The following is a 21,859-nucleotide window of genomic DNA, read 5'->3' as shown; positions in this document are numbered from 1 at the left end:
AAGATAGCCCCCGAGTACATGGCCCCCTGCTATCCTGAAGGGAGACTTGGATGAAGTTCTAAACGGTTCCTGGCTTGGACCTAGTCCAGCCCTGACTGTTGTGGCCTTTGGGAGTGAACCACCAGATGGAAGATATCTTTGTCTCTGTGTGTCTGTCTGTCTCTCTCCCTGCCACTCCACCTGTCAAATAAATGAAATCATTTTTTTTAAAGTATAAAATTTCTCCACCTCTTTGGTCTCACTTCTCTACCACCTGTTTTAAAGATGAAACATTGGCATTTAGCAAGATCTAGTTTAATATAGTCATGAAGATTAAATTCAAAGGAATAAAGACATCTCAAAACCCAATAATAAAAAAGCAAATAACCTGTATTAGGGTTTTGAGAGAAACAGAACCAATCCTTGACTGAAAAATATGAATATATGATGTGGTTTTTTTTCCTTTTTTTGTTTAAAAAAATCCATTTATTCATTTGAAAAGCAGAAAGAGAGTGAGAGAGATTATCTTCCATTCACTGGTTCACTCCCCAGATGGCCACAATGGCCGGGACTGGGCCAGGTAGAAGCCAGGAGCCAGGAGCTTCCTCCAGGTGTCCCACATGGTCTCCCACAAGGGCCCAAGGACCTGGCCATCTTCTGCTGCCTTTCCAGACCAGATAGCAGGGAGCTGGATTGGAAGTGGAGCATCCAAGACTTGAACCAGTGCCCACATAGGATGCTGGCAGTGCAGGCGGCAGCTTAACCTTCTGTGCTGCAGCACTGGCCCTGGTTTTTGTCCTTTTTAAAAGGAGAACAAACTTTCTTTGTGTGCACTTGCACAGCAGATGAAATGAAACTGCATACTCTGAATTTGAATTTGTGCTTTTAAGTCCTGTGCTCTTTCCACTGTGCTGTACTTCCTTAAAACAAATTCACCAAAAATCCAATAATGGTTTGCTTTATTGTAATCCCTTCAGCATAATCATGGGATTAGAAATAACTTACAGTTGGGGCCGGCACTATGGCATAGCAGGTAAAGCCTAGGAAAGCCATGGAAGATGGCCCAAGTCCTTGGGCCCCTGCACCCACGTGGACGACCTGGAGGAAGCTCCTGGCTTCACATAGATGCAGCGCCGGCCATTGCGGCCAATTGGGGAGTGAGCCAGTGGATGGAAGACCTCTCTCTCTATTTGTCTCTCTCTCTCTCTCTGTGTAACTCTGACTTTCAAATAAATAAATAAATCTTTAAAAAAAAAAAAGGAATAGCTTATGTTTTAAAAATATTTTAATAGAAATCAGTAAGGAACTACAGTTATTTTACTAAAATATTTGACCATTTATTGTATTTAGTCATTCATTTTTAAAATGGTCACTCTGGTTTTATGTGCTCATGAAATATGCTTAAATTTGAAATGAAAATTTAGTACTTGTAAATTAAGTTTCATAAAACAAGTAAATTTTTAAAAACAGTACATTTTTTTAAAGGTGATGATTTTGAAGTAATGATAAATACCTCAAGAATCATCTTCCAGGGCTGGCATTGTGGCATGGTGGGTAAAACTGTCACCTAAAGCCGGCGCCGCGGCTCAGTAGGCTAATCCTCCACCTTGCGGCGCTGGCACACCGGGTTCTAGTCCCGGTCGGGGCACCGATCCTGTCCCGGTTGCCCCTCTTCCAGGCCAGCTCTCTACTGTGGCCAGGGAGTGCAGTGGAGGATGGCCCAAGTTCTTGGGCCCTGCACCCCATGGGAGACCAGGAGAAGCACCTGGCTCCTGCCATCGGAACAGTGCGGTGCGCCGGCCGCAGCGCGTCTACCACGGCGGCCATTGGAGGGTGAACCAACGGCAAAAAGGAAGACCTTTCTGTCTGTCTCTCTCTCACTGTCCACTCTGCCTGTCAAAAAAAAAAAAAAAAACTCACCTGAGATGCTGGCATCCCATATGGGTTACAGGTTCATATACTAGCTGCTCCACTGCCAATCCAGCTTCCTACTAATGGTCTGGGAAAGCAGTGGGTAATGGCCCAAGTGTTTGGGTCTCTGCCACCCATGTGAGAGACTCAAATGAAGCTCCTGGCTTTGACCTGGCCCAACCCTGGCTGTTGTGGCCATCTTGGGAGTGAACCAGTGAATGGATGATCTCTCTCTTTCTCTCTCTCTCCCTTCCTCCCTCCCTCCCTCTCTCTAGCTCTGCCTTTCAAATAAATTAATTTATATAAAAAAAAAAAAAAAGAATCAGCTTCGATGTTAGCATAACATACTAACTGCAATAGAAAACATTAATACACACCAACAAATATATTTTTTTCAGAATTATTGAGGTATAATTGAAAACATTTCATACATTTAAGGTATACAAAAGATGCTTTGATATACATTTACATTGTAGAATTATCACAGGCCAACATATCCATCAACTCTTAAATTACCTTTTAAATTTTTTTAAAGATTTATTTATTTATTTGAAAGGCAGAGTTATAGAGAGACAAAGAGAGAGAGAGAGAAAGAGCTGTTCATCCACTGGTTCACTCAAGGGGCTGCAAGGGCCAGAGCTGAACCAATCCGAAGACAGGAGCTTCTTCCAGGTCTCCCACACGGGTGCAGGGGCCCAAAGACTCAAGTCATCTTCTACTGCTTCCCCAGGCCATAGCAGAGAGCTGAATCAGAAGTGGAGCAGCCAGGTCTCAAACTGGTACCCATATGGGATGCTAGCACTGCAGGCAGTGGCTTTACCCACTACACCACAGTGCCAGCCCCTATAGTTACCTTTTAAAACATCTTTTTTTTTTGTGGTGAGAATACTTAATGTCTACTCTCTTTGCAAATTTCATGGATGTGGTACATTACTAGCAATAGCCCATAATGTATATTGTCTCCAGAAATTATTTGTTATAGCCAAAAGTTTGTACCCTTTGACTAATATCTCCCTATTTCCCCCATCTCTTGGCCTCTAGTAACCACTCTTCTATTCTCCATTAAATTCAGCTTTTCTAGATTATGTCATTTTTGTCTTTCTGCAGTTCATTTATTTCACTTAACATAATGTCCTCCAGGTCCATCTGTCAAATATATTTTTATGGTATACTGTATTCATTATAAAGATAAGGCTAGATACCCCTAAAGCTGAGTATATTTTTAAGACATGTAAAATCATCTTTGTATATTTTTTTCCTTTTTACATCATTTTACATAATATCCATGAGTAAGAGAATATGTTATTCAAAACTATAAAATTTTCCCAAGATTATATAATTAGATTTGACCCCCTTCTGTTTTTATCTGTGTCTTATTTTTTTGTTAATGGACTTTTATATGTGTCTTTCTTATTTTTTAGAGCAGTTTTAGCTTTATAGAAAAATGAGTGAGAAATTGAGTACTAACTCTAACCCACCATCCCTGCCCATTTCCTCTATTGGCACCTTGTATTAGTTGTTACCAGTTAATTACAGCTGATCAGTCAACATTAATACCTATTGCTAACACAAGTCCATTAGGACTCATTCTCTGTATTGTGCATTCTGGAGGTTTTGAAGAATCTAAAATGACATGTATAGTATCATAGAGATTATATCATTATAGTATCATAGAGAATAGTTTCAGTGTCCTAAAAATCACCTGTGCTCCATTGGCTCATTCCTCCTTGTTCTCTCTGCCTGCCCATCACCCCAAATCCCTGACAACCACTGCTCTTTTTACTGTGTACAGCATCATTTTTTCATCATTTCGTGGCTTGTTAGCTCATTTCTTTTTATACCTTAGTAATACTCTTGTATACATGTACCACAGTTTGTTTATCCACTTATTTACCTACTGATGGACACCTTGGTTACTTCCGAATTTTGGCATTTATGAATAAGTCTGGTAGAAATATTTGCATATATGTTTTTGCATGAACATATGTTTCCAACTCATTTGGTTATATGCCAAGGCACATTATTCCTGGGTCTTATGGTAGAAATATGTTTAGTTTTGTAAGAAACTGCCAAACTATCTCCAGTGACTACCATTTTACATTCCCACCAATAGTGAATGAGTTTCTGCTATTCTACAGCTTTGCCAGCATTTGGTGTTGTCAGTGTTCTGGATTTTTGCCTTTGTAATAGATGTGTACTGGTATCTCTTTCCCCTAATTTGCACTTCCCTGATGACATGTGATGTGATCATCTTTTCGTGTGCTTATTTGCCATCTATATATCTCTTTTGGTAAGACGTCTTACATGGATAATGCCTTTGGTGTAGTGTCTAAAAAGTCATCTCCACGGCCAAGGTCATCTAGATTTTCTCCTATGTTGTTTTCTAGGAATTCTGTAGTTCTCCATTTTCCATTTAGATCTGTGATCAATTTTGCATTATTTTTTGTGAAAGGTTTATGTCTAGATTGATTTGCTTTGCATGTGGATATCTAGTTTTTGAAAAGGCTGTCCTTTCTCCATGGTATTGCTTATGGTCTTTTGACGATGTTTGTGTGGATCTGTCTCTGGGATCTCTTTTTCTCTTCCATTGATCTGGTCAGTTCTGTCTTGATCATTGCAGCTTCCTAATAAAAGCTGATATCAGGTGGTAGTAGTCCTCCAGCTTTGTTCTCCTTCAATATTGTGTTGGCTATGCTGGGTATCTCACCTCTCCATATAAAATTAGAATTAGCTCTTCAATATCCACAGAATATCTCACTGGGATTATGTTGAATTTGTGGATCAAATTGTGAAGAACAGATATCTTGACGATTTTGAGTCTTTCTATTTTATTCTTTGGTTTCATATTAGTTTTGTATGTTTCTTCATAATAAATCTTTTGCATACTTAATTTGACTTCATTTATACCTAAATATTTGAGGGCCTTCCTTTTTTTTGGGGGGGAGGCGGGCTAACCTCAATGGTTCTGCTTGCAATATCAATTGTTCATGCTGGCATATGGGAAAACCATTAACTTTTATAAGTACCTTGTAGCCTGGAACCTTTCTCTCATTGCTTATTAGTTCCAGGAGTTGTTTTTAATTCTTTAGAATTTTATATAAAGAAATTATGTCATCTGCAAATGAGAACAGTTTTATTTCTTCCTTTCCAAGCTATATACCTTTTATTTCCTTTTCATGTTTATTGCAGTGGCAAGGGTTCCAGCACAATAATAGTGGTAAAAATATACAGTCTTAACCTTTTTTCTGATTTTAACAGGAAGACAGTTTCTCACCATTTACACTGTGTTTTCTAGAAGAGATTGTGAATAATTAGTATAATTTCTTCTTTAAATGTTTGCTGGAATTCATTAGTGCACACAAAAGGATCTCATGCTTTTTTTGTGTGTTGGTTAATTATTATTGACTAATTTTAAAATAAATACTTGGATATTCAGATTATCTTTTTCTCCTTAAGAGAGTTTTGGTAGATTGTGTCTTTCAAGGAATTGGCTTATTCTAGCTAGATTGTCAAGTTTGTGGGTATAGTTATTCAAAATATTCCTTTATTTCTTCCTTTTAATGTTATATCAGTAGTGATGGCTACTCTTTCATTTCTAGTATTAGTAGTTTGCGTCTTCTCTCTTGTCTTTTTAGGTTTCTTAGTTTCCTAAGTTATAATCTGACTAAAGGTTCATTAATTTATCTTTTCAAAGAACCAGGTTTTGACTTTTGTGATTTTTCTTCATTGGTTCCCTATTTTTAACTTCATTGATTTCTGCTTTGATTTTTATATTTCTCTTTTGTTTACTTTAACTTACTTTTCTATTTCTAGGTATATCTTTTAAGAGTTCAACACATTAGGTGAATAAAGTAAACCTAGATATTTTCTGAAAGCCATGAGACTTTTTTTTTTTTTTTTTTTTTGTGGACAGGCAGAGTTAGACAGTGAGAGAGAGACAGAGAGAAAGATCTTCCTTACGTTGGTTCACCCCCAAAATGGCCACCACGGCCGGCACGCTGCACCAATCCAAAGCCAGGAGCCAGGTGCTTCCTTCTGGTCTCCCATGTGGGTGCAGGGCCCAAGCACTTGGGCCATCCTCCACTGTACTCCCAGGCCACAGCAGAGAGCTAGACTGGAAGGTAGAGTAACCAGGACAGAATCCGGTGCCCCAACCAGGACTAGAACCCGGTGTGCCTGTGCCACAGGCGGAGGATTAGCCTAGGGAGCTGCGGCACTGGGCTAGATTTCTAACAGTTTATAAGTACCACACAAACTTTTTTATCTACAAAAATATAAATAAAGCAATCCTCAGTATTCATGATAATGTCATTTATACTTGTATTTTAAATACTTGTCATCTATAAAGATCAGATCACTGTGTACACTTTAAATTTTTTATTATATAGATCATTTTAGTCAGAATTTAAATATTTTAGTAGAGGTTAATATATTAGATTTACAGATTTAAACTTAATAAATTTGTTGATTTAAAGCTTAAGTAGTTTTTTTTATGCTAAAACAGATTTAAGGTAGTTTCCATGAATAGCACGTGCAATGAAAGCAATGATATTTTAAAATTTTTAAATAGTTTCTATATAGCTAAAATATTGATTCTCAAATTTGACTTTGAATTTTTAGGTACCCAACTTATAAAAGAAGTGATTAGATTCGAAGAAATCACACAGGAAGGAAATTTTTTTCTGACTTTTATTCTAAGCAAAACATTCCACACTTTAACGTTACAACAGACATTGCTTCTATTGGCCATTACCTAGAGTCAACTGAGTGATACAATGATATAATATTTAATTTCAGTTAAACTCACTGGTTTTGTGTGACCATTTTGTATGATAACTTTTTTTCCCCCCCACAGGCAGAGTGGATAGTGAGAGAGAGAGAGACAGAGAGAAAGGTTTTCCTTTGCTGTTGGTTCACCCTCCAATGGCCACCACAGCCGGCGCGCTGCAACCGGCGCACCGCGCTGATCCGAAGGCAGGAGCCAGGTGCCTCTCCTGGTCTCCCATGGGGTGCAGGGCCCAAGCACTTGGACCATCTTCCACTGCACTCCCTGGCCACAGCAGAGAGCTGGCCTGGAAGAGGGGCAACCGGGACAGAATCTGGCGCCCCGACCGGGACTAGAACCCGGTGTGCCGGCGCTGCAGGTGGAGGATTAGCCTATTGAGCCGCAGCGCCGGCCTGTATGATAACTTTAACTAAAGCCAAGGGTATAATATTAAAATATAATTCAATGACAACAGTTGTATGAGTTAACAAGATAGTAAGGTCTAAGTTTATAACCTAATGATAAAGAGAAGGAACAATCTTCAACATTTATAGAAAGGAAAGGGAAATTCCTTTGGTGTTCTGTCTGGGGTCTTCTGGTAAAGGTTTCCAGATAATAGATTTTCAAAACCCAAAAAATATATACTACCTTTACTGCTTAGATGAGTCTTAAGAATTGACCACTATAATGAGGGAAGGGACAAATTAGTGTTAGAACTCTTTTTTCATTTTTTTCAAACCCGGTGGCCATAGCTACATGTCTAACATGCAATCTGTGGATTTTATGGATAGCATATAAATACTGAAGCAGTATACTGAAAAGTGAAAGAAACATCAGACGAATTGCCCACCCTGAAATTCAGAGAAAAATATTTTTAAAATAAGTTTCCTCCCTTAGAAAGCTCTTTTACACAGGTTTTAGAGAAATTCAAACTCAGTCTCTGTTCAATATATATAATCTGCACTCCATGAAAATAGTTCATTTGATTTTCTGTTTACTTATTTATTCTTAATGTTCATTAAAACCACCAGAAATGTGTTATTATCTTGGCCTTGTTAATTCATGTTATATTTGTATCCTTTTTTTTTTTTTCTTTTTAAAGATTTATTTTATTATTTGAAAGAGAGTTACAGAGAGAGAGGTCTTCCATTCTCTGGTTCACTCCCCAGATGGCCTCAATGGCCAGAGCTGTGCCGATCCGAAGCCAGGAGCCAGGAGCTTCTTCCAGGTCTCCTACGTGGGTGCAGGGGCCCAAAGATTTAGGCCATCTTCTATTGCTTTCCCAGGCCATAGCAGAGAGCTGGATCGGAAGTGAAGCAGCCAGGACTGGAACCGGCGCCCATATGGGATGCTGGCGCTTCAGGCCAGGGCTTTAACCCGCTGCACCACAGTGACGGCCAATTATCTGTTTTCTGTGTCACTCTTATTCAAATTGTATTCTCCTTTGAACCCATGTTGTATGAAAATAATCATTGGATTTATAGAATTAGCTTCTTTTAGGATTTCTCCCTCATTTCAAGAATTTGAAAAAAACGTGCAGGTATTAAATCTCTGGACAAACTAATCTTTTGCTATATAATAAGTTAAATGTATTACCAAAAAATTAAATATATACTAATTGACAAATATGCTTTCTTTCATAAAGCATATATAAAGGAAGCAGTAAATTGTTGTTGAGGAAAATGTAAGTTTTCCCACTCTGTGATATACATTGGAGTATGACCTGGATTTGAATCTCAGCTCTACTACTACTACTCTGGTAACCTTGAATGAATCTATGTTTCTGTGTGTCTGTTTCTTCATCTTTAAAATGAGATTAATAATTCCTAGGTCATAGCATTATTTTGGAGAATTAAATGAGATAAGTTAGTTTTTAAACACTATTTTCTGGTGCCCTAGAGCTATAGAAAGACATGTAATGGGTCATTTGTACCTATTTTATGTTTAGCATTCTAGAAATATTTGGTTTCAGAAAGAGGGTCCTAAGGTTTTCTGTTGAAAAATACTTGAAAGCCATAGCTCTACGTAAAGTACCTTGCATAAGATGGGTACCAAACAGATACTAGTTCTCATACAGGTTAGAAAATCAGTTTCACTCCTTTTCCTCTTCAGTGATACCCCCTCATAATCAGTATAATGAAATACTAAGCTAGTTTGTGGACAGCTTTATTGAGATAGAATTCACATACCATGCAGTGCATCCACTTAAAAGTATATCGTTCAGTGGCTTTTAGTATATTCACAGATATATTCACAGAGTTGTCACAACCACAATCACAACCTACTTCTAGAATATTTTTGTTACCTAAAAAAAACCTACTCATTACTGGAATTCTATTTCCCATGAAATTTTGAAACCCCGTCCTGCATTGGAAAGACCAAAATGAATCAAATGTCTGTACCTGTGTAAGTCTTTGAACCATGCTTTTTTCACTGATTTGTGTAGTTAAACATACTCATATGGCATTTGGTATACTTGATTCTATATAATGAGTCACTGAACACTAGGTTTGTTTACATTTTTTAATTCTAGAAGTACGTTCATTTGCTCTCATAATTTTTAAAAAATGACTACTTAGTCTGTGTGTGTCCTGCTGTTAGCTTCAAAATTCAGTAAATTCAAGTACTAGTTATGAGCCAAACGCTATGTCGGACACAAAAGGGTTAGACGTTAGACACACTCTAGGACTTTATGGTTTTAGAAGGATGACACATAAACTAATGATGGTAATATAATGTCATTTTTGTTATGGAGAAGTCCATAAAGTTATGTTGGTACAAAGGTGAGGGAAGTTAGGCCGCCTTCTAGCCACTGAGATTAGGAAAGGGCAGGAATGGAAAGAGTTGCAGGGAAGCTATAAAGAAGGTGGACCTTGAAAAATGAGTAGACTTTGCCAGGCAGATGATGGAGGAAAGGAATATATTCTTGAAAAGCTAACCTAAAAGAATAATCTGAACCTTGGCCCAGAGGATTAAAAGCATATGCAGTGTTTAATGAAAAGTCAGTTACTTGCTATGCCTAGAGGGAACTGAGCTAGAAGGAAATGAACAGGTTGCCTGGATCTGATTGTGAAGGGCTGGAAAGTCAGTTCAACAGCTTATCTTACCGTCGTCTTCTTTCCATCCAGGGCTTCACTCTACAGATGATAGCTTTTCGTAATCTAATGTTGACATTAACTTAGTTCTTTCTTACTGCTATCATAGTTCCCCAGAAATTTTCTTTCCCTTCTTTCATACTTGACTTCCCATAGCCTACCATCATCTGTTATATAGAATCTCTTGGATTTCTTTTGTTCATTTTTAATATTATTTCTAGGACTTTGTCATTCCTAGGGCTTCGAACTCTTATCTTAGTATAGTGAGTAGCTTTATACAGTAGCTAAAATAGTTCCTCTGTCAGGGAATCTGAAAATACCAAGAACCAGAGATTCTTATAATGAGTTTCCTTTAATATGCTTTAGTAATCTTTAAGTAATTCTCCATATACTGATGTAGTCTGTATCTATCAGTGAAAAGAAGGGATAGAAGAATATACTACAAAGGGTCTTCAAAAAGCTCATGAAAAACCACACATGGATTTCATTTTTTGCACTGAAATAAGCAACTTTTTATTCCATTTTCCATGAACTTTTCAAAATACCTTCTTTTATTACCTTTTTGTGTCAGAAAAGAGAGGGACATTAGAATACAGACTATTTGTTTATATTTGCATAAATTAAACTATGACAAAAATAACCCAAATAAATACCTATCAGAGCAGATAGAAATGGAAGGGCAGAGGACAGAGTTGAGAAATGAGACTTCTCAGCATATACCTTTTTATGTTGTTTTTGCTTTTGAGCTATCTGAAAGTTTTATCCATTTAAAACTCGGGCCTTATGTGCCACTGCAAGGGAATGGGACCAAGAGGCCTGGTCTCCTGTCACACATCTATGAAATCACTCCTTTCTCTGCTGTTTGACTGTCTCTACTCTGTTAAGCCTTATTATGATTAGGTTAGCCGTATTGACCTGTTTTTATGTTCCCAAATCACTTTCAAGAGTCAATTCAAAATGTAATACTTTGCAGTTCAGCCACCAGTTGGGACACCTGCATCCTATCTAGCTATGCCTAGGTTCAAGTCATGGCTCCACTCCTGATTCCAGCTTCCTGCTATTGCACACCCTAGGAGCCAGTGGATGATGACTCAAGTAGTTGGGTCTCTGCCACCTGCATTGAGACATGGATTGAGTTCTCAGCTCCCAGCTTCCATATGGCCAAGCCCCAACTATTGCAGACATTGGGGAAGAAAGCCAGCAGATGGGAGTTTTCTCTGTGTCCTTGTGCCTCTCAGATTGAATAATTTTTAAAAATTAATTGCTTCCTCCTCTATAATTGGTTATAGTTTAATTCAATCTATTATCTTAGCATAGTGTATTTATGTTTATTTTTATGCTTTATTATGTTTTATGCTTTATTGGTTCTTTGTTAGTATTGCTGAGTATCCTAATTTATTTCATGAATGGTTTCTGTTCCCACTCTAACACATTAAACAGAAAACATGTTCTTGTATTGTTTGTATTATCTGAGGCCTAGATACTTGATAATAATAAATCTTATTTGCTTTGGAGGATCCTAATATGTTAATTTGACTTGAATAACTATAATCAACAAAATTTTAAGTTAGAAAATGTGTCAGAAAAGTTTTACTGCTTTTCCATTATCTAAAACTTCAAAAAATTAATGGGAAAATTAATGATGCTAAAGTTTTATTATAAAACATTGAAGTTAATTAGGGTAACTGTCCAGTTAAAGTGAAAATATGTGGATGCACACTAAAAAAGTAAACATAGCATGACGACTTGGCAATAATTTGCATGGAGTACAATGTGATTTTTATGCTAGTTACTAATCAATACAATAATTGAGAATTCTTTTGTATCTTTGCTAATATGTGTATACATGCCAAGTGAATTTGGAATTTACAAGTGAAAGCATGGTAAATAAAATAGTTATTCTATTGCTGGTGGGTTATTCTACATTAAATGTATGATCAAAAGTAAGAAATTTTAAATCTATTAGGAAATGAAGACTTTTTAAAACTGATCATACAAAATAAAAACGCATAAGTTGAGAGACTGTTAGTATATTTTTATTACTTAATATGTTCTCATCTAATATTTATTGTGAAACAGGCAAGAAAACTGGATGTATATTTTGAATATGAAGAAAAAATAATGAGCAAAACTACTCTGGATAAATCTCTTCTAGATATAATATCAGACCCTGATGGTATGTACCATAAATTTGAGGATGATGTTTCATATTTGATAAGTCCAGCATTTTCAATCTGAGTAAATTTGATTAGAATTACTGTTTTGTGCTGGTTCCTAGAAGTTCTGAAGGTATGACATGCAAAGCAAGTGTCTCTACATGATACTCTTTCTGATTACTTGGGTTTACCTCAAAGAGTATCCTGAAAAGATACATCCAAAACTGAATTCTGTTTTACTTATTCACTTCACTTTTGAAGGACTCTAATCTCTTTATATTTATCTAAATATTTGTATGTTAGATTTTCTTAATATATAACTATACTTAGAAAATATAATCCAATTATAATGACTGGGATCTACATAGGATGTTAACTTCTAGAATTCTCTAAATTTAGAGATTTGTTGATCATTTCAGAATTGCTTAAAACTCAAATCTCAGCTTTTTCTAAAATAGATGAAATGCCTAGAACCCGATTTACATACAAGCTATTGAAGCAGAATGATGGTGGTTTTTGAGTTAAGAGTTTTGGTGTATTCCAAGTTGGAGAGTAATAAAAAAGTACAAACTGTTTTATAATTAAAGATTTCCATTCATTAAAAACATCTTAGTAGCAGTAAGTGTTGCTTATACTTTGACAAAGCTAGTTTTCTGATTAGAACATAGCATTTTGAAGGTGTATGCATTTTACAATGGAAGAAATGCAAATATTTATTGTGTGTGTGTGTAAGTTCATCATTTCTGAGCTATTCCTTGTTTACAATGAGTTACAGTGAAGTTGAAACATGTTGATAAAAAAAGGCTATCAGAGACTTTCTTTTTCCTTTCCCAAGCAAATTTACTTGTAAAGATGGTAAGTAGGGCAGAGTGAGGTTAGGCATTCATGTGGAATAACAGTCAGTTGCCACTTTAGCCCAAAACAAGACATTGGAACCTGAGCAGGATGACAAAGGCATCATATATGGGCTAGAAGGCAGGTTGGTAATCTGGCATGAGTTATCAGTGTCCAAGAGAAGTAAGTAGTGTTCACGTGCAGGAACAGTCCAACAAGAGGAATTAGAGCCCTAACAGGTACAGGTACAGGGTGCAGGCCCTACAACAGCACCAAACCAGCCTGCACCTAGGTGGGGTGAGAAATTCATCAGGTTATGGGTGGGCTCATTGTAGGAATCAGAGCCCAAGTGAAATAAGACAGGCACCCCACACAGGCAAAAGGATAGCAGCAGAGATAGAATATGTGTTATGTACAAACAGAATACTGGTTAAATAAGTAATATAGGATAATATAAAGGGACCCAGATTTTCTGTTGTCAGAGAAGGAAGTTCTAAATATAGAAAGGGAAAGATCTGGAGTAAACCCTGTATTGGAATTAGTTACAGGTGTGAGGTAATAGTTTCTGTATAAATTTGTCAAATATAGATTGTGTGTGTGTCCTCATATGTATTCCTTAGCTCTACCATCTGAGAGGACCTGCAGTAACCACTAGTAAAGATTTTGCAAGTGGGTGGACCGCGCGGCCTGAAGTGTGAGGCTCGGAGCCCGGGGTGGAGGGGTGGAGGGGTGGAGACGGCTCCTGCGATCACAAGGGACCTGATACCAGCCGGCCGCGCGTTTAAAAAAAAAAAAAAAAAAAAAAAAAGATTTTGCTTACAAATACCATTTTCTAGGACTTCTTGGAGAAGTGACTGACTCCAGTGCTGGCAAAGGGAGAGAAAGTACACAATGAGTATAGAACATTTTATTGTGTCAGAAAGCAAAGAAGGTATTCAAAAAGAGATGGAGCATGTCAAAAGGATCCAGAAGTCAGCTTGAAGAGGCTTGAAATCATGACAATTTTAACATCAAAATAAATGATAATACCAGATTATAACCCACTGAATGAAAAAGGAAGCCATGAATCCTTACAGACATTAATAAGTTGAAATTTTACAAGATACATGCACAAGTTTCAAAGTAACCCCAAGGAATACTTACTAATTGCAAAGGGAGATTAAGTAACTATAAAAGAGGAGCCTAATGAGTATCTTATTAGATATTCACACAACACCCAGAGGCTCCAATGCAAAGAACACAGTATTACCATTGTGATATTCTTGCCAAAGATGTGTAACTTGAATCTAATTATGAGGAAATAACACACCACTTAATTTTGTTAAATTCTATTTTTAAAAAAATCCTAGGCTATAATCCTAAAATATATCAAGGCCTGCAAGTCGAGGAAAGATGGAGAAACTGTTTCATATAGAAGACTTAGAGACGTGACAACTGTGTGTACCAGTTGATCCTTTTGCCATAAAAGATGTTAGAGACAATTGATTAAGCTTAAAATGAGATCTGGGAGTTAATGACAATGTATGTATCAATGTAATGTACTATTAAAATAGAATAAATGTGTCAGTGTTAATTCCCTGATTTTGATCATTGTTATATTAATGTTACATTAGTGAATGTCTTTGGCAGTTGGGAGCGATGAGACAAATTGTCCAAGTAGGAAAAAGCTCTCCAAACCATACTTACAGCTTTTCTCTAACATACATTGAATTACTCAGTGAAGGAACTCCCAGCTCTAAAATAGACAGCAATCATGGGAAAGATTTAAGTGATTCAAGAGGTTCCAAGCTGTAGCTAAGGACTCTAATCACAGTTCTGTGGATACATTTTTACAATTTCAATTGTTCTTCCTGTTGCTATAAGCATCCAGGTGCTCTTGAACTCTTACCATCAGGTGACATTTTAACAGCATGACAAGAAGTTGTTGTAAAGCATTATTACTGTAAAAATTATAAAATATGTTTTCCCTTGAAGATGAGAGGGAACTATTCTTTCTTTAAAGCAAATATGTGCCTTGTATTAGAAAAGACTTTGGTAGATGCTAAGGACAGTAAAAGTAATAGTAGGGACCCATGGGCCCCTAAACTCTGAGGGAAAGGAGCTGTACATCCTCTCCTATCTTAGGAGTTATTGTCTCCAAAAATAAGGCAAACCCTGTTACTCTCTTTGTCCTGTAGCTCCTTGGTCACAGTTGCAGCCATGGGTGCAGGAAATACACAGTAGGGAAGGGTGACTAAAGGCAAAGCTTTCTGGCTGGGGTAGCAGAAAGGGAGGGTCAAAGGAACAGGAAAGTAGCAGAGAGAATGCAAAAGAAAGGAGCTCAGGAAAGCAAAACCATGAAGTTATTTTTGAATTCCTGGACTCACCCCTAAACTGCATATGCATGAATCTAGTCCTAAACAACATTCCAAAGACTGAGGGGTGAAGGGCTAGACCACCTCCCAGTTCCCAGGATAGACGCAGACCCCAATAGTACTGCAAAAGTTACTGAAAATAAACTCAGGGCCAGCGCCGTGGCTCACTAGGCTAATCCTCCGCCTTGCGGCACCGGCACACCGGGTTCTAGTCCTGGTCAGGGCACCGATCCTGTCCCGGTTGCCCCTCTTCCAGGCCAGCTCTCTGCTGTGGCCAGGGAGTGCAGTGGAGGATGGCCCAAGTGCTTGGGCTCTGCACCCCATGGGAGACCAGGAGAAGCACCTGGCTCCTGCCATCGGATCAGCGCAGTGCGCCGGCCACAGCGCACCTACCGCGGCGGCCATTGGAGGGTGAACCAAGGGCAAAAGGAAGACCTTTCTCTCTGTCTCTCTCTCTCTCTCTCACTGTCCACTCTGCCTGTCGCCTGTCAAAAAAAAAAAAAAGAAAGAAACTCAGTGTTGGAAATGCAACCCACAGAAGTCTGATAGGAACATCAACCCAGTATGGCTAAATTGCCCATTAAAATAAAAGTATCACTAGTCTCCTGGGGTTGAAACAGGACCCTGAGCCTCATAGCCTAAAATTCAAACTGTCCTGGATATATTTACTTGTAAACGTGAGAACTTGGGAGAACCAATCATTGATTTGATTTATTTTACCACTCTGTCATTCAAGGAGTCAAGGATAAATTGAGAATGAGTGTATAAAAATCATTGGTTCATCAGTAATTATGTTTTAGAAAAAAATCTCCTAGTTTTTGTTCTGAATTAAAATATGTACAGCAGTTAGGAGTTCTTGCATCTTAGGGCACATGCTAGAGTCACTGTTGTTACGTGTTGAGAACAGTATTTTGACATTTTTCCACCAAAGTACAGCCAGGAGAAAAGAGAACAAATGAGTTTCTCTGGACATTGTTAGCTTTGAAGAATAGGAGTAGTAGCACAAACCATCCAACACAAGCAAGAAATTTCTATTATGTCATATTTTTGCCTTAAAATTTGATGCAAATATATTCTGCAGCATAAAGTAACATTGTTTATTTTAATATAAAAATATGATATTTCCAAACCTTCCAATAACATGATATCCTTCAGAAAGAGAAGACATGTCTGTTTAGAGGCCGGCATTTGAGAAGTTAGGACTGTAAGCTCAGCCAGATGATTTCACTTAGCCAGCCAAGTTTCCCAGTTTCCCATTACTACAGTATGCTAGGACAGCCCATTTTCATTCCACTTCTCATTGTGTGATTGTTTCTAGCATCCCTTTACATCTCAAAAACCTGTTTTAGAATGTATGATAAACCTACTAATTGCCTTTCTTTTGTTTGAGTTCATATCCAAAAGGTGTCTTCCCATATAAACTATGGAACATAGAATGGAGATGCTTCCAAAATCACAGTCCCCTAATCCTACAACATTTAATCTTCCATATTTATATTTTCCTTGATTGTAATTGTAGTGCTTATTACCTTAAGCTAGTTGAAAAGAACCATGTTTTATTTGTCACATTTATTTATGCCTTGAATTTTAATGTACTTGTTTAAGTGTTAATTAGAATACATAATAACTACAATTATGAAAGCCTTTTTTTTTAATGTTTTCCCCTATGTAGCAGGAACTCCAGAAGATAAAATGAGGCTGTTTCTTATCTATTACATAAGCACACAGCAAGCCCCTTCTGAGGTATGTCCTCTGTTCAGTTATTGGGAGGAAGGAGGAATGCTTGTTTGCCGAGTTACTACAGCTAGAATTTCAAAAACAGAAGTGAAATCACTGTGGCTAAGCCTCTACTTCATTTCTGTCTTTAAAAGAAAAACAGTTTGTGAAGGCTGTTCCTATTTACTGCTGAGTTTTATTTGGGAGCAATATTTATTGTCACCAGGGGAAACCATCCCCAGGAAACGTCTGACCATTCTTAAGTTGTTGGAATACGTACTGAATTCAAATGGCCGAAGTACTTGATTTTGGAAAATAACTATTCCAAACCAAGTGAATCAGATTTGCTATGCCTTTGGAAAAGTTGGTTAAGATTATTTTTAAATTAATGTCCTATATAGAAATGTAGAAAATATCCTACATTTGCTATTCTGTTGAGGAAAGTGGTGATTCTGGCAGCAGATGTCTTGCTGGATCTGAGACTTGAGTCTGTCTTAGGTGAATTCAGTATAGCTTTACTAGATGAGCAATGAGCATAGGAACCCCCAAGATGACATCTGGAATGACACGGCTGTTGTAAGGTATTTTCCTTTGCAGGTAGCAATTATTTTATTTACGTCTCCTAAATTGTAAGGCTTCTGCTGGTCAAAACTCTGGCATGCTAAAAGAGCAAACTAAACCCAGTATTTGCTTTAGGCTCTTCTACTTTATCCTAGAAGTATATCTCTTGACTTTAATTCAGTAAGAAACTCTGATCTTCATTTTAGAAATATCTCTTTTCATCAGAGGGGATTTACCTAGCTCTTGTGGGATTATAATAGCCTATCTATAATATTTTCTTAAGAATATAGGATTTTAAATTTTAATTCAGTATTCCCTTTCTTTAATTACATCATTTTATTTTCATTTACTTTGGTAAGGATTGTCTTTTCATTGATTTAAGTTGATCATGAAAAAGCTTTAAGAAATTAGGACTAATATCAGATTAATAGCCTCCAAAAATATAAAGTAGTGAAAATTTCTAGATGGTGGTGAGTTTAAAATTTTCTCCCATGTAAAATTTCTACAGTGGATCACCATGATGATAAGCTCCTTTAATTTATTAAATTCAGCTGGATTTACTCATCAAGAAACAAAAATAATAAGAGATTAAAAACAAAAAACCCACAGCTTAAGAGCTGTAGGACACCCGTAGTTCAGTTAATGAATCTGGACGCCCGAGTGGAAGACGAGAAAGCTGAATCTGCAGATCCCCTCGCTGGACGTCAGTCCCCTTGTGTTTCTGATCTTTGAAATACTCTTGGTCACATCATTCGCCTAGTGCTCGTCCTTAGGAAAGACAGTCTATTTCAACAATAGAGAAAAAACTGACTTTGGTGGACAAAGTGCTGTACTTTTTAGGTGATTTTTAAAGTATTAAGTAATTTTCATTATATGTGATTTTTAACTCAGGTGCCCATTTGAGTTAAGAGGTGACTTCACTGTGCTTGGGTGCCTAGAATTTAATCATGTCTGTGCTGTTTTTGTTTAATAGAATAACAGCAAACAAAATGATCTTTCATGAAAGTAAATTTTTGTCATACAGTTCTGTTCTTATTTCAGGCTGATTTGGAGCAATATAAAAAAGCTTTAACTGATGCAGGATGTAACCTTAATCCCTTACTATATATCAAACAGTGGAAGTAAGTTTTATTTTCTTCTTTAATTCCTGTCATGTAAGAGGGCACAATTGAGATTTTGTTCCTCAGAAAATGGGAACTCTAGTAAGAAAATTGCACCATGCTATGGTATGTTTTTATGCCCAGTGGCATAAATATTTTCTGTCATATCCATGACTTGAAATTACATGACATAGTGATACCTTTCTTTCCTAGACAAGCTTTAAATGTTTTCTATTGATAAGGTGAGAAAATCAAAGACTAAAATGTATTGTTTTCATATGTCTCAAAAGCATTAAAATGAAATTTTATTTGCACTAGTAACCAGAGAAATAGAAACTAATAAAAATTTAGAAATTATCGTGCCCAGGAAACAGGAAAATTAATTGGCGCATTTATACTCTGCTATTAGGAATATAAATTATCAGTATTTTTCTAGAAGGTATCAGAAGTTCTTAAAAGGTAACTTTGGATTTATACTAAAGAAGTAATTGGAATTGTAAGATCGCGAAGCAATAGTAGTAATGAAATTTTGAAAACTATTGTGAATGTCTAGGAGTAGGATTGGTAAATGAACTGTGGCATTTCTATAAAATAAAATACAATTAAGTCATTAAAAATCATGTTGTAGGGGTGGTGTTTGACACAGCAGTTAAGTTGCTACTTGGGACATGCACATCCACTGTGAAGCCTGGGTTTGAGTCCTGGCTCCACTTTTGATTCCAAGTACCTGCTAATGCACACCCTGGGGGGTAGCAGGTAATATCTCAATTTCTGGGGTCACTGCCACCCACATGGGAAACCCAGATAGAGTTCCAGGCTCCTGGCTTCAGCTTGGCCCAGACCTGATTGTTGCGGACATTTGGGGAGTGAACCAGCAGATGAAAGACCTCTCTCTCTGTCTGTCTGTCTGTCTGTCTGTCTCTCTCTCTCTCTCTGCCTTTCAAATAAATAGTTATTTTTAAACTCATGTAGAGAAGACTTATTTAATGACATTTAGAAATGTCATTATGTTAAACTGTTAAGTGAAAAACAGCTTACAATACTGTTCTTTGATTGGTTTCATAAATACTATTTGTTCTCCACATCTATAAGTTCTGCATCTGCAGATTCAACTAAGCACAGATTGAAAACATTTTTGTAAAAATTGCCGAGCATTTATAGACTACTCTCATTGTTATTATCCCCTAAATACAGAGTAATAATCCTATTTATGTAACATTTACATAACATTAAATATAAATAATCTAGAGATGATTTAATGTACCCAGGAGGATGTATGTAGGTTACATACAAATATTATACCATTTTAGGTAAAGGACTTGAGCTTCTGCAGACTTTGGTATCCATGAGGGTCCTGGAATCAATCCTTCATGGATACTGAAGGATAGTGAACTTGATAAGCAGGGACCCTGCTGTCTGAATCTGCAGTTATGTTGAGGGAACAGTTAATCCACAAATAAATGAGCAGAGTAATGTTAAACTGTGTTAAATTATATTAAGAAAATGAAACTAAGTGCTAAGATCTTAACTTTTTGGATGGAGGCCAGGGAAAGTTTCAGGGTAGTTCACATTTGAGTCAAAACTTAGATGACATTTTTTTTTTTACAGTCTGATAATCTATTGGACTTGCATAGCTGAAATAACATACATTTAAATATTATTATGGGTAACTTGAAAGTGTTAGAATTTTTTCTTTTGGGTGCTTTTCTTGATTTTTCATATTGTCTACAACATTGCCTTTGAAATTTTTGTAATAGTTAATTTTTTAAGAATACAAGATTGTGTATGTTTTCTGATCTCAGTGGTTTCAAAAAATAGACCTAGCAAGAGAAATATACCAAGTTGTTAACAGTGGTTATCCCTGACTAGTGAGTTTATGAATGCTTTCATTTTTGATACTTTTGTTTTTCAAATTTCCTTTTATTTGACTTATTCTTGTAGTATCAAAATGCATATACAACAAGGCTTTGTTTAAAAAGAAAAAACTATCTCCAATTTTTATTATATACACACACACACAGATATATATATATATAGATAACACATTTGGCTGTGTAGTATATGTTCTATGTTATGATTTATGTGGAATTCCATAATCAATATTAGGATTTATAAGTGGAAAGGCAGTGTGGTATTTCACATAGTTACAAAATATATAATCTCTTAATTTATTTTTATTTCCAACTTTAAGAATAATACCAGTTTGCTGAATATTTTAGAAAACTCAGAAAGATATAAAGAAAATAAAAACATACCTTATAATCTTACTATTGAGAAATTATAGATAAACGTTAGTGTATGTCCTTCCATTTTGTATACATATGACACTGTTAAGATTTATTTGTTTGGGGCCCTAAAACAGCATAGCAGGGCATGCTACCACCTGTGACGCCAGCATCTCATATGGGCACTGGTTCATGTCCTGGCTGCTCCACTTTCCATCCAGCTCCCTGCTAATAGCCCTGAGAAAAGCAGCAGAAGTTGGCTCAAGTACTTGGGCCCCTATGACCTGCGTGGGAGACCCAGGAATCTTCAGCCCGACCCAGCCATCTGGGGAGTGAACCAATGGATGGAAGATCTCTGTGACTCTGCTGTTCAAATAAATATTTATTTATTCAGTAGTGGACAGCTATTTAAATATTTATTTGAACAGCAGAGTGGCAGAGAGAGAGAGAAGAGAGCATGAGCAAGAGAGATCAAGAGATCCTTCATCTATTAGTTTTTCCTCATATGGCTGCAAGGGGCACAACTGGACCAGGTTGGAGCTAGGAACAAGGAACTCCATCTGGATCTCCTCATGTGAGTGGCAAGGATCCAGGTACTTGGGCCATCATCTGCTGTCTCCCAGTGCATTTAGCAGGAAGCTGAAAATCTCTATGTGTCTTTCCCTCTCTTTCTGTTGCTCTTTCAAATTAATCTTTTTTTAAAAAAAATACCCTGTATTCAAACTAGGCATTCTGATATGGGATACGGACATTCCAAGGCATGACTTAATCCACTGCACCATAATGCCCACCCCTACATACATTTTTTTAAACTGTGAAATCTTTAAAAGTTTTTTTTTTTAAAGATTTATTTATTTATTTGAAAATCAGAGTTACACAGCGAGAAAAGGAGAGTCAGAGAAGAGAGGTCTTATATCCGCTGGTTCACTCCCCAACTGGCTGCAACGGCCAGAGCTGCGCCGATCCGAAGCCTGGAGCAAGGAGCCCCTTCTGGGTCTCCCACACTGATGCAGGGGCCTAAGGACTCCGGCCATCCTCTACTGCTTTCCCAGGCCATAGCAGAGAGCTGGATCAGAAGTGGAGCAGCCTGGACTAGAACAGGCGCCCATATTGGATGCTGGCACTGCAGGTGGAGGCTTTACCCACTGTGCCACAGCGCTGGC

At 37.2% G+C, this 21,859-nt stretch overlaps 1 protein-coding gene across 1 annotated transcript in view; it reads left to right on the top strand.

Moving 5' to 3' along the window:
- SCFD1 (sec1 family domain containing 1) overlaps window positions 1-21,859 on the top strand; it is a 106,453-nt gene that overhangs the window by 55,554 nt on the left and 29,040 nt on the right. The window contains exons 15-17 of the mRNA XM_062205331.1: window positions 11,830-11,926; window positions 16,767-16,837; window positions 18,413-18,492. Of these exons, the coding sequence (XP_062061315.1) occupies window positions 11,830-11,926; window positions 16,767-16,837; window positions 18,413-18,492 (248 nt within the window). The remainder of the gene's footprint in view (window positions 1-11,829; window positions 11,927-16,766; window positions 16,838-18,412; window positions 18,493-21,859) is intronic.

The sequence above is a fragment of the Lepus europaeus genome, chromosome 11 (genome assembly GCF_033115175.1).
Source record: "Lepus europaeus isolate LE1 chromosome 11, mLepTim1.pri, whole genome shotgun sequence".
NCBI classification, from domain to species: domain Eukaryota; kingdom Metazoa; phylum Chordata; class Mammalia; order Lagomorpha; family Leporidae; genus Lepus; species Lepus europaeus.
Note: the sequence above shows the minus strand (reverse complement) of the source record. Positions and strands in the feature narration are given on the sequence as shown.